The 12,210-nt window shown below is 59.0% G+C and overlaps 3 protein-coding genes across 3 annotated transcripts; 1 reads left to right on the top strand and 2 right to left on the bottom strand.

Moving 5' to 3' along the window:
• Positions 1–4,909: 4,909 nt before the first annotated feature.
• Positions 4,910–7,433, bottom strand: THITE_2118787 (uncharacterized protein). Its single transcript, XM_003655225.1, has 7 exons — positions 7,247–7,433; positions 7,107–7,174; positions 6,902–7,051; positions 6,450–6,843; positions 5,973–6,385; positions 5,772–5,909; positions 4,910–5,716 (listed from the first exon to the last, which is right to left on the bottom strand). The coding sequence occupies exons 1-7, from the start codon at positions 7,284–7,286 to the stop codon at positions 5,123–5,125; spliced, it is 1,797 nt and encodes a 598-aa protein (XP_003655273.1). The 5' UTR covers positions 7,287–7,433; the 3' UTR covers positions 4,910–5,122.
• A 1,082-nt stretch (positions 7,434–8,515) lies between these two features.
• Positions 8,516–9,335, top strand: THITE_2052360 (uncharacterized protein; the record flags this gene model as incomplete). The annotated part of the gene is made up of 3 exons (XM_003655224.1): positions 8,516–8,552; positions 8,632–9,033; positions 9,232–9,335. The coding sequence occupies 3 exons, from the start codon at positions 8,516–8,518 to the stop codon at positions 9,333–9,335; spliced, it is 543 nt and encodes a 180-aa protein (XP_003655272.1).
• A 578-nt stretch (positions 9,336–9,913) lies between these two features.
• THITE_2118778 (uncharacterized protein) lies at positions 9,914–12,132 on the bottom strand. The gene is made up of 3 exons (XM_003655223.1): positions 11,781–12,132; positions 11,292–11,704; positions 9,914–11,229 (listed from the first exon to the last, which is right to left on the bottom strand). Exons 1-3 carry the CDS (start codon positions 11,936–11,938, stop codon positions 10,052–10,054), a joined length of 1,749 nt encoding a protein of 582 aa, XP_003655271.1. The 5' UTR covers positions 11,939–12,132; the 3' UTR covers positions 9,914–10,051.
• Between the last annotated feature and the right edge of the window lie 78 nt (positions 12,133–12,210).

The raw sequence follows: 12,210 nt of genomic DNA, 5'->3' as shown, positions 1-12,210 counted from the left end.
GGAACGAGAGCCCAGGACGTTAGACGTTTGGAGGGAATGCTCATGAAATAAGTGGTCAGTAGCGGTCCAAGTATTCTGGTACCCGTGCAGAAACAAGGAACCCCAGGATGATGCGGCGAGTGGCGGAAAACGGCTGGTGATTACGGATACATTAACAATGGCAGGTACGCAGCTTGGAAGCAACCCTATTCCGGAATAGGTACATACCTTACCTTATGTATAATGTTCAAGTTGATCGCACGGCCGATCAGTTGCGTAAAGACCGCCGCCAGGCAGTCTTGCTGCAAAAACCAACTATGCCCTCTCTCCAGAAGGTAGAGGTAAGTAGTTGATCAAGCGTCTTTGGTTTGCTGATGAGTGCGAAAGTCATTGAGGGCCGGGTCGCTACTCTGTACATACAGCGGGCTGTAACAGCTGCGTATTCACAGAATGCTTCCAGTTAAGGTAACTGTCAAGTGCTACTGACGACTAAGATGCCAAGTCTTTTCCCTAATAGGCAAGAAACGCACAGAACTTTTCGGAGTATAACGTCAACTGTCTACTGTACTGTATTCCGTAGATCACTTAGGTAGTTACGTACAGGTAGGTAGTCTTTCCATGTCGAACCAGCCCGATTTCACCCGCAACGGCCAACCTGTCCTGCAGTGCTGCGTTGCGAGGGCTTCGCCTTGAGAGACGAAAGAGAGGAGGATTCGATCCGCGAGACCGCTGCTGCATCCGTTCGCGCCTGCCCTGGCTAGGTGGCCACCAACGGTCTGGGGCCAGAAGGGCCGTTCAGGACCGGCAGCTGCTCACTAGGTACCTCATGTCTACCTGACCTACCCGCCCGGCTGGTTGTGGCTTCCGTTCTCTGTCTTGTGTCCGAGACAACGCTTGTGTTTCTGTCCTTTTCTGCCGATTCCGCAGCACATGTCTTATCTCTACCCCATTCATCGCGGAAGCCAGCCGCATCGCACGCCGCTGCTCTGACGAATTACCCATTGACCCACCACATGCGCTTGAGCAGAGGTGCAGCAATGCAGGGTCACACAGCAATCACGACTGGAAGAGTTGCAGCGATACCAGTGGGGTGTATTCTGTACACGGTACGGAGTCGTTAGCTGCTCTCCGTCTCAGCCAATGCGCTGTCATTCGGGTCGCGCTTGTCATTCGGGTCTCGCACTTGTGGACAGTCTTGTCTCGGCAAGTGGTGGGAAATCACACGCGTGGGGTTTCCGTCCTTTTGTATCCGTATCCACTCCTGGACCCGGTGGCAGGCTTGGCGGCAGCTTGTTTCCACCCCAGTCCATCTCGCAGTCCAGCGTGCCCAAGTGAGTGGGCCGGCGTTTTGGCTGCCTCCGGCTGTTGATGCTGTTGATTTGCGGGGGGAGGGGGGAGCCTAACTCGAAGATGATCCCGATGCAACCCGCCAACTTACTACTGGCTGCACCACAACCACACAAAGCTCACTTAACTACTGTGGTACAGTACACGAGACCGTTTGTGCGTTAACCTGCATTCGGCCCCCAAGAACATCCCGAAGACTGTCTCCGTCATCGCCCTGTATCAGTTCACCCCAGCAACTGAGGGAACGAAGCTGACCGCTCAATCACCAGTCGGCCAGTTCCTGAGGCACATGCTTACCTACAAGGTACATGGCAACATGATTGCAATATTCCCTTCTAATTGGGATCAATTGACCCGTGAAGCGTGAAGTGACCACACGAGGTCGATGGCCGGCCCCTGTGTTCTCTTGAAGTCAACACAACAACTTCTTCCTTCCTTCCCACCCCAAGCCTTGGTCCCAACATGCCTCGCGTACCGAGGTAGGTATACTAGCTCCCCCTAGCTTAACGTTACCTTCCTAGGTGCAGTAATTATCCTTGCTGCAGAATGCATTGCATGTACAGGACGCAGTGTGCGAGTGGCGCGCTCCCCCTTTTCCCGGGGCAGCATCTTGCGGTTTCCTCTGCCTGCGCGCTACTGCAGAGGGCACAGATGATGGCCATTGTCGTGCAGCAAACTAGATTACTCTCCGGGACCACGCTATGAGGCATTTTCTGGCTTTCGTCCCAATCGCTTGGCTCCTTGCACCGGCTTTCGCAGACTTGTCCGACGTTGTCGTCGCCCGCTCCCTCGCTCACCCAGCAATTGTCAGCACTTCGCAATCCCGGCAGGCTCTCATTGGCCGAAATCGCTGAATGGCTGCTTTGCTGAGCGCCCGCGAGAACTGAACGCAACCTGCCCGTCGGTGGTGGCGCCGTGGCGGGGTGATACACATGCACGCCTCGGAACCTGTTCCGTTGCCCGCCTGCGCTTGTCCATATCCGCCGTGGTCGTGCTTGGCTGGTGCTTTGCGACATTGGACGGAAGAACGACATGCCAAGGCCTCCACCACGTTCACGAATCCGACTGGGTTCGCGCAGGCACAGGCTGTCGAATATGATTCAGCCTTGTTTTTTTTCGCATCAAGCGATACGGGATCGGCCGCGACGCCTCGTGGCCTTTCACTGCACGATTCTTGGCCAGCGCCAAATGATGCGCCAACAATAAATGGCCGTGCTCGGCCGTTTCACCGCAGCTTCGAGCCCGGCCTGCAAGCCCCGCGACCAAACACTCAAGCCAGTCCGTCTGTCCATAGGAGACGGAGCGATCCATCATCGGAACCGCGTCCACGTAGCCACGGCTCCACGGTGCATTCCAGCCGGGATCAGTCCTTGACAGGCCGCGGCCCTGAAGGCAGGTTGCGGTGTACTGTACATACCCGACATACATTCGGATTACGGTGGACAATGCACACACCTGGCGTGCCCGACGAGGCTCCCCAATTGAGGTCTATCTTGTAACTACCGCGTACCACTCTGTGAACCGTGCCGCTCCGGGCTCGGACGCGGCTTTCAGGGCCAAACACGGCAATATTGCCCACACGTGGTCGAGATATTCGCTGGGATGTCGTCGACGACGTCCCGCGGTGAGAATGTCGGTGAACCATTTACTACCTTACACCACATTACATCCACCTTGGTGTGCTCCACCGAGGCGTTTCAGCCGTGGCCTCAACGATAAGGTCACCGCCCCGCGGGAATCGAGCTCAACATCCGCCCCAGGGGGTTTAACAGGAACAGCTGCGACCTTATCACGGATTCGTCCTGCGTTCATACCTACATAGCTACCTCTAGGTACCTAGGGACACAGGGTACGCGCTGTACCAGAGTGTAGGGCTTCCCTCCCACAACTTGGCAACCTCCATTGAGGTTCCTCGCCGGCGTGAGACAAGACTTTTGCCAAGACCGGGGCGGAACGCCCGGCGAGAAGGGACAAGAACTTTCGATCATTGCAGCAGTCTCATCAGCCGCTTCCCTTCTTACCGCATGGACAGCCCTTGCCGGACAATTTCCGCCGTAGAAGTTACACTCGCCGGCGCATCATGCCGTGTGCGGAATATTGGATTGCTGCTGCAACGCTGGATTATCGCGTTGCCGCAATCCGCTTGCTGTCTCAGACAGATTGTGTTCTCGACTCTCGATATCTAGAACGACCCTCTTGGCTTCATCCCTGACGTGCCTTGCGCTGTGCTGCCTCGGCCGGGGGGGTTCATCATCTCCCGAGCATGACGACCCTTCCTGCACTGTCTCTCCGCTGTTTCGGCTAAGGAGGTCTAGACCTTCACGTCGTCCAGTTCGATTCTTTCGTCAGGGAAGAGGGTCGATCGGTGGGCATTACGCCCGGTGTGCCTGGGCTCAAACCGCTGTAAACCTCGAGCGGAAGCGGTTGTGGAGTTGTGAGTCCAAAGTGAGCATCCGTGAAGAGTTTAGGCAACACCGCGTCTTGAATCTACGAAGAGGCGGCCTTTCCTACGATCTAGGACGCGGATAGCGAAGCACACAGTAGCCCTCCCTCTTGGCCACACCTCATACCGCTAGCCCAAAGATACACTCACAGCTACGGTTGGGCCCGGTAAGGGGTGGACGATCTTGCCGTAGGGCAGGTTACAACATGAAGTCGTCCGCGGCGATCTATCCCGCTTGTCATGACGCTGTGCTTCTTGATATCACGCCACGCAACGCTCCCGCATCTTCTTCTCACTCGCTCTCGATGTCTGACGAAGTGTGAGAAGCTGTCTGGCGTCAGGCACCCGCGTCCAGCTCGGTCTGGCCAGAGCTGGAAGGAGGGAGAGGAGGACTCTTTCTGATCCTTAGCGGCCGTGGCCACGAACGGGTTGTGGTTGCTGCTTCTAAGTAAGGTCGGCTGAGGTCCGTCAACTAACTAGTTCGGAAGAGTTAAGAATTCGTGGAGGCTCTGACGAAAACCAGAGCGGAGTTCATTCAGGAGGGAAAGGAAGGCGTTGCGTCGCAGCGAGGCGAACTATGCGGAGGCGTTGGCGTACCACTGTGGAAGACGATGTCGTTTCCTGGGACACGTGAGGACATTAAATATTCTGTTTTATGTTGTCTAGTGAGTGACTGGCAGGAAACCTCATTGACCCCATTGGACGCTGGCAGAAGAGGGGTTGTGGCAGTGCAAAATGGTGTCCCTCACCGGGGCCAGGACCGGGACGGGACGGCGCGCTTCAAATAGGGGCAGCGGCGGGATCAGACGGGCTCGTAGACTTCCTTGCACCAGACAGTTCGACCCTCCGTTGATGCCCAATCGTCTTCCGGAGCCCGATGTTCAGATTCTCTGGCTTGCGGCTTCGAGCTCAGTTTGTCTCCAGTGAAGGCAAAACAGGACTACTGTAAGTAGGTGATATATCTTCACCACTTATTCGACTTCCTTGTCAGGATTCCAGTCCACCTGCCTATTCATTCCGGGCGGATCCAGCCGACATTATTTTAGGATCAGACAAAACGTTGTCGCTCGCCCCTAATTAACCTCCAGATTACCCCCAAATCCTGCCTAGACACCAAGCCTCCAGTCACCCTCCCGAGCCTGGCCCGAAGCCCTCACTCTCAACACTCACCCTCTCAGGAGCCTCCCATAGCCCGCGCCGCCACATCAGCAAACCCCTTCCCCACCGCTCTCTCCTGGCTCCACGAAGAATTATCACCGCTACCAGCAGGGCTCCTTGGCATGCTCATCCCGACCGGCCTGTTCCCAACCCACCCGGCAACCGCCTCCTCCTTCACATTCTCATCCCTCAGATTCAGCGCGCATGCCCAGCATCACTGTCCCGCTCCCTGAGCCGCGTCTGATACACCTGCCCCGTTCCCGCTCCGCTTCCCCGACCACGGCCCCCTGGCCCGCTACCAGCCCCCCGTCGGCTAGAGCTGCGCCTGATCCTCTCCAGCTCGGCGTCGAAGGCCCTCTCGTAGACATCAAAGTCGACGGCGGTCGGCGAGTCCGACACGATGTCTGCGGCATCGGAGTGAAGCGCGCCGGAAAAGTCGTCGATGCCGCCTGTTCCGATACCTAGGAGGAGGGGGTGGGGTTGTTGGTCATGGGCTGCCGCTACTTCCGCTCCCCGGCTGGTGTCGGCGGTGAGGGTGGCGTCGGTTGAGGGGTTGGGCGCCTGAGGTTCGAGGAGCAGGTCGAAACTTGCTCTGCCGCCCGCGGAGAGAAACGCCTGCCGCTCGCGCAGGACGCGGGCGGCGAATTCAGCCGTGGATTGCGCGGCGAGTGCTCTGGCCTCCGGTGCGGGAGAAGCCGGCGGGGAGGAGATACCCGGGGAGCGCAGACTGCCTTGGGCGGTTGTTGGCCGGGGCTTTAGGAGGCTTTTGAACTTGGAGATTGCTTTCATCTGGTGGACGTCAGCTGACTGGATTGACGATGAACCAGGCGAGTTAGCAACTTACCACGCATACTAGGTGGCTCATTCGTCTGGTGAAGGCGTGGTTCAGCTCGAGCGGGTTTGGCGGTTCGACAACGTCCGAGCAGTTCTCTTCGGCGCTAAGCAACGGATCCGTTCCGCCCTTGGTCACCCATGGGTGTTCCTGGACACAGTTAGGTATGTCATCCATACGGACAATCAATCGTCCGGTCACTGAGAAACTTACCCTGAGCTCCTCCATTTTGATCCTGTGCTCCGGGTCCTTCTCAAGCAGTCTCCCCATCAGGTCGACGAAATCCGGGTTTTCGTCAGGGGGCAACTGAGGGGTTTCCGTCCGGATTGCCTCGAACATGTCTAGCAGAGCCTCTCGCTCGAACGGTATCCTTCCATAGCGGAGACAGTACAAGGACACGCCCATGGACCAGATGTCGGCTGCCTTGCCGGAGACGACGCCGTGTCTGGCGACGCAGAGCTCCGGGGGGAGGAACGCTGGCGATCCTGCCGACTTGGACGTCTTCATGTCCTCAGACTTCTCAAACATCTCAGATACACCAAAGTCGACGATCTTCAGGACGTCGTCTTCAGTGAGCAGGAGGTTATCCGGCTTGATGTCGCGGTGGACGACTCCTTGCGAGTGCACTGTGTCGCGGAGTGAGCTTAGGGATCTTTACGGGGGCACAGATGACGGACGGCGAGAACTTACGATACTCGATCCCGAGAATGAGATCGCGGAACCAGTAGCGGCAGGTTTCCTCCGGATAGGGAGTCGCGGACTCGCCGAGGCCGACATGCATGACAACGCCCTTCTTGCACATTTCCAGAACCATGAACAGCGTGTCCTGCTCGGGATCGTCCAGGACTTCGATCAGCTGCACAAGATTCGGATGGTTCAGCTTCTTCATGATGGCAACCTCCTCGCGGATCAGGTACAGGGCATCCTTGGCCTCCTGGGCCCGCTGGTCAGAGAAACCGGAAATGGGGATGTCGGGGGCGCCGAAGCCCGCTCGCGGGAAGGGTCCCAGGCCTCTGGGGCCGTGGCGGAGAATGTTTGACTGGGCACGCTTCCTGAGGCGCGCCTTGGAGAATGCCTTGACAGCCTGGAAGGGGGGTTCAGTGACCGGCTCCTCGTCACAAGCACAGAAGGGATCAACGCACGTATTCGTTCCCGAACTGGTCAGTGGCCAGATGAACGGCGCCATACGAGCCGCGGCCGATTTCGTCCTTGATCTCATATTGGTTGATACGTTGGTGTGAGCGGCCCTCGCCGTCCTCGCTGGTGTACTCGGACCGCGCATTCAGAGTTTCCTGCGTCCCACATTGAGCACACAACCGCGCTGTCGGATATCGAGCGTCTACGCACTTTGATCTCGCGATGAGCCGAGGGAGTTCTTCGGTGATGCCTCATGGGGCTGGGAAAGCTCTGCACATCTGGCGGCGCGGAGCTTGCACCGGACACTGTTAACGCTCACTCGCGAAGGAAGGATAGATAACCAGACGTACTGGGGATATGTCTGGGCTTGCGCAGCCTCAGGGTCCCCATGGAACTCGACCGAGATGCCGGGAGAAGCCACCAAGCTTGGCGACGCTGCGCCGACCGCTGCAGACGTCATGATATCTTCGTTGCTTGCTCGTGGGCGCAGCGCCAGGGTAAGCGTTGTCGGGCGGGCGTCTAGGTAATGGCTTTCTTCTTCACTGGCCATCACAGCCTCCAGCTACCGGTACCTCGAACCGGACGCGGATGGTTGGACCCAGCAGCAGTCTGCAGATAACTGACTTGCCGAGTGTAAGCGGTTATAACAAGTGGAGGAGGTTTTGTTGTCCTGCGCCACGGCGGTCAAATGCCGGCTTCTTGTTCTCTCCAGGAACAGAACATGGGCTGCTGTTTGCGATGGGCAAGGCCTGGACGGATCCCCGTTCCCGGAGACCTTCGAGTGACCGGGCAGGGCGCCAAACAAAAGATCGAGCGCCCAATGGTCGCCAAACGAGGGGCTGCGAGGGTGTGTAGCCCACCCCAGCCAAGGTTAGGTATAGTGTAGTTATTTAGGTTGGCAACCAACAATCGAAAGATAATGTCTTTAATAGTAAGGGATCTCCCTGACCATTGGGCCAGACGCCTGTTGGCGCTGTGTGGGTTCCTCGTAGGGCAGGCGCAACCCCCCTTGCAGCCCCTCCAACCAACCCCACGACTACCCCGCCCTGCTGCTGTCCCTGTCGTCGGGTGAGCCGCAACGGGACCGACGACGCACGGATCAGCTGTAAGGTAAGGTATCTGACCGGTGTCAAGCACAGGTAACCGTATTCAAGGTAACAGTGAGTGAATGGTACGGCACCGCCTGCAGCTCAGTTGTAGAGGCCCTGAGCATTTCTCGACACGGCAGATGCAATGATTTTCAAAGGCAATATACATCGTGGTCATGATATACTAACTCCAACAAATCGCATTTTGACCAATGAGAGAAAGGAGAAGCCCGTATGGAATGATGCAACGAACATGATAACTCCGCTACCGCTGCGTAATTAATTACCAGGTAGCGCGAGATTGCCAAGACAGGGATGACGGCACTGAGCTCGCATAACCGGTCAATCAGCAGCCAGTGCGGCCGGCGTTGGCGACGTTCCTCTTCCGATTCGAAGAAACCCGACGGCGCAGACTCGTCCGATTGACAGCCGGCCTCGCAACGTTGTCACCGCCGCCGTCCGTCCCGCTTGACGTCCCGTCCCCGGCGCGAACTCGTTTCGCCCCAGGGGACAACGCCCGCTCAATTCGCCATGGTCGTCTACTCGTTCTACATCTTCGACAGGCACAGTACGCCGCTTGTTTGCAGTCCCCCGAATCTATCTACCTTTCCTTCTTGCACACTAACCAACCACCTGCCGATCCGCAGCCGAGTGCATCTACTCCAAGTCCTGGCTGCCCCCTTCCCACGCCTCCTCCTCCTCCTCCTCCTCCGGCCCGACCAATGTCACAACCACGACCGGCACCGGCACCGCGACCGCAGCAGCAGCAGCAGCCGGGGCGGCGGCGGGGCAGACGGCCAGCGGCGCGCGCAAAAAGTCCGCCGCGGACGACGCCAAGCTGATCTTCGGCACCGTCTTCTCGCTGCGCAACATGGTGCGCAAGCTGGGCGGCGACGACGACGCCTTCGTCGCCTACCGCACCGCCCACTACAAGCTGCACTACTACGAGACGGCGAGCAACCTGCGGATGGTCATGCTGACCGACCCGGCCACGCTGAGCATGCGCAATGTGCTGCACCAGATCTACATCAACCTGTGGGTTGAGTACGGTACGTGTGCTTCGCCGAACCCAACCCTGCCCTACCCTGCTTCTCCTACCCCTGGGTGGGTTTTGGACTGTGCTGGCTAGAAGGGGAAGGAGGGGAGCGGGCTTGAACCCGTGTGCGGGTTGGAGAGCGGGAGACATAGATGAAGAGAGAGAGAGGCTAACCATGGAAATGGGCACGTCGCCCCTGTGTGTGTTACAGTGGTCAAGAATCCGCTCTCGCCGGTCGAGCACAAGGGCGGCGCCGGCGTGCGGAACGAGCTGTTCGAGCTGGGGCTGGATCAGTTCGTGAGAGGGTTGATGTGAGAGGGATGGGGGAAGAGATGCGAGCGATGACAACGAGAAGGGTATCCAGCTCAACGGGGGGCAAGCTGGGGGGCCCAGTTCTGGTGCCGCCCGTTAACCCATTCCCGAACGGCGAGGCTGCGCAGTAACAGTCTCCAGGCCGACAAATTCTGGCTCTGGTATACACCGTGCAGGAACAGTAACCAGGGGAGCCCCTTCTTGGGGGTACGACGGCGAAAAGAGAGCCGTGACGGTCTAAAAAGCCGCCGTACGCGAGCTAGACAGGCAGCGGGATGAGGTCGGATTCAAAGACCAGAGTGGACAAACCAGAAGACAGATACCCAAGATCAGCGACGAAACACCAGCAATACAGCGATGCTCCGATCCCGTCTTACCACAGCCCCTTGCATCAGCAGTTACAGAGCATGATTCTCAGCCGTTGCTTGACAAGCGCTTTATAGGGTATCAGAAGGATTCAGGCACGACAGCGTCACGCAGACTCAATCCCCCTGGCGCTTGTATTCCGTATTCATGCCCGTTCTCCCCCCTGTTTGTCCCAGATACCCACTTGTATTGGCCCCAGTGTATTAAATGCCGTCTTTACCGACCCGCCCGCCATGTCCGCTCCTGACTCCCCAAGCCAAAGCTCGCTCATTGCTCGGTTGATCGTACACACATATACAGACAGCTAACGGGAAGGAAGAGCTTTAAGACAGACAAGACCAAAAAATGTTACCTCAGTTTCCGCCACTCGCCTTCTCCCAGACACTTTCAAACAAGCTCGACTGCGCATCTACCTCACTCTCGCCGCCGCCTGGGCGATCCACCATGACTATACTCGACTCCCCCTGTCCCTGGCCCTGGCTTTGCGCCGGGAGATCTTGTCCTCCCCTCCGGGCAGTTTCACCGCGATGAGCCGGGCGCTGGACCTGCCGCGACCCCGCTCTCTCGATCTCCTCCTCCTGCTGCGTCTGCTCGATCTCGGCCTGCCAGTTGCTCGAGTACACGACGGCGGCGAAGCCCTCGAGGTCGGCCACGGCCTCCATAGCCTGCAGGTACTCGTTGGGCATGTCGCCGTGGCCGATGGCGTGCGCCTGGCGGGTCAGCACGCTGAGGATCTTGGGCAGCTGCACGGCGCGGCTGACGCCGCCGAGGGCGGAGTCGCTGCCGGCCGCCGGGCCCGCCGCGCTGCTGCTGCTGCTGCTGTCGAACACGGCCGAGACCAGCTTCTGCTCGAGCAGCAGGGAGAAGCCGGCGTCGAGGAGCTGGGTGAGCACGTGGGAGAAGGCGGGCGAGTCGATCAGGTCCGAGGTTTCGTCGAGGAGGCGGCGGAGGGAGGCTGCGGATGGGGATGGGTCGGATGCTGGGGAGAAAGAGGTGGTTGAGGGCACGGAAGGGGTTAGTGTTGGGGAGTGGCGGCCTTCTGGGTCGGCGGGGACTGGGTCGAGGACGCCCGACTCGCGGAGGACCGATTCTTCCATGTCAGGCGGCGGGAGCAGGAAGGGCAGCCAGGCGGTCCCGGCACCGCTTGACGGGGCGTTGCCCTCTATGAGGCTGCGCATGCGGCGCGTAAGCTGGGTAAAGGTGTCGAGCGTGACTGTGTCGCGCGGGCTGAGGTGGCCAAAGACCTGGCGGACGGCGCTCTCGACGCGCTGCCCAACGTCGGCCCAGCCGCGGTTGAGCAGCCACCAGCTGAAGGTCAGGTACTTGCGGTTGACTTCGAAGTCGGTGCCGTAGGCATGTTCGGGGCTGTCGTCATCGTTGTTTTCTAGGCTGATTGTGCCTGGCGCGCCGCCAGCTGCGAGAGAGACGACACTGGAGAGGTAGCTACGGCGCCCGAGCAAGTTGAGTTGTATCCTGGTCAGCATCGTGAGCAGACCGAGGGTGTAAAGGAGGGTGTATGCTCTTGTGATTGCTGCGAAACTGTGAGCGTCAACCCGGTATTTGTCAGGCGATTCCCTGCTGCGCAGGACGTACCGCTTATCGTCAGATCGTCCCACAGCTGCCTCTTGGTCTTCCGCGGCTTCGTCGGCGTCGCTGTGGCCTGCCGCGGAGTATCCGTCGTCTCGGTAGCCCCGCTAGCCGGGCCAGCGCTGGCGAGCGGGGTTGCCACCGAGATCTGCGTCGTGTGCACACCGGCCTCGCTGTGGGCGCTCACGCTGATGATGCTGCGTCCGTCGTCGTCGGTCGCGTTGGTCTCGGACATGCTGGGCGGGCTGGTGGAGCCAACACTGCGGATTCTAGTCGCAGCCGAGCCCTTAATCTGCTGGATCTCGAGGGAGATCTTCTCGGTGTTCATAGCCTCCAGGATGTTCGCGGTGGCGGTGGGTAGCAGGGCGAGAACGGTGAAGGTGCAGTCCTCCTGGTTCTGCTCGAAGCGGCGACGCAGGCTGCGGCAGTCTCGCGGTCAGCCAGCCCTAGTCCCAGTGCGGTTTCACTTCGGCTTCAAGAGAATATAAGACACACTTCTCCTTCGCAATGCGGTCGCTGCTCATGCGCTCGCGCGCATCGCGCAGCTTGTCCAGCACATAGCTGGTCACGATGTAACCGGCGCCGACGATGCCCACGCCGATGGCAATGGTCGTGCGGTTGCGCCTGAGCCACCGTCGCGTTGCTGCGAGCATGGTGATCTTGTTGGCGCTGGTTGCCGGTGGCGGTCGATGCTGCTGAAGAGCATGTGCTTGCGCAAGTTCTGCTCTTCCTCTGATGCGTGCTGGGCTAAGCCTAACGTCCAGGTTACCATTCAATTTACGGAATAAAGTGCTGCAGGACGCTTCGGGCTACAACCTCGACCAACCTTGGCTGCTGCCCAGCCCGGCACCCAGCTGCAGATAACCTCGGCTCCGCGAGCCCTGATAGGGCTGAGACCGCCCGAGTCTGGGGTTGTGTGGAGCAC

The sequence above is a fragment of the Thermothielavioides terrestris genome, chromosome 4 (genome assembly GCF_000226115.1).
Source record: "Thermothielavioides terrestris NRRL 8126 chromosome 4, complete sequence".
Classification (NCBI taxonomy): Eukaryota; Fungi; Ascomycota; class Sordariomycetes; order Sordariales; family Chaetomiaceae; genus Thermothielavioides; species Thermothielavioides terrestris.
This window is presented reverse-complemented; position numbering and strand designations above follow the sequence as displayed.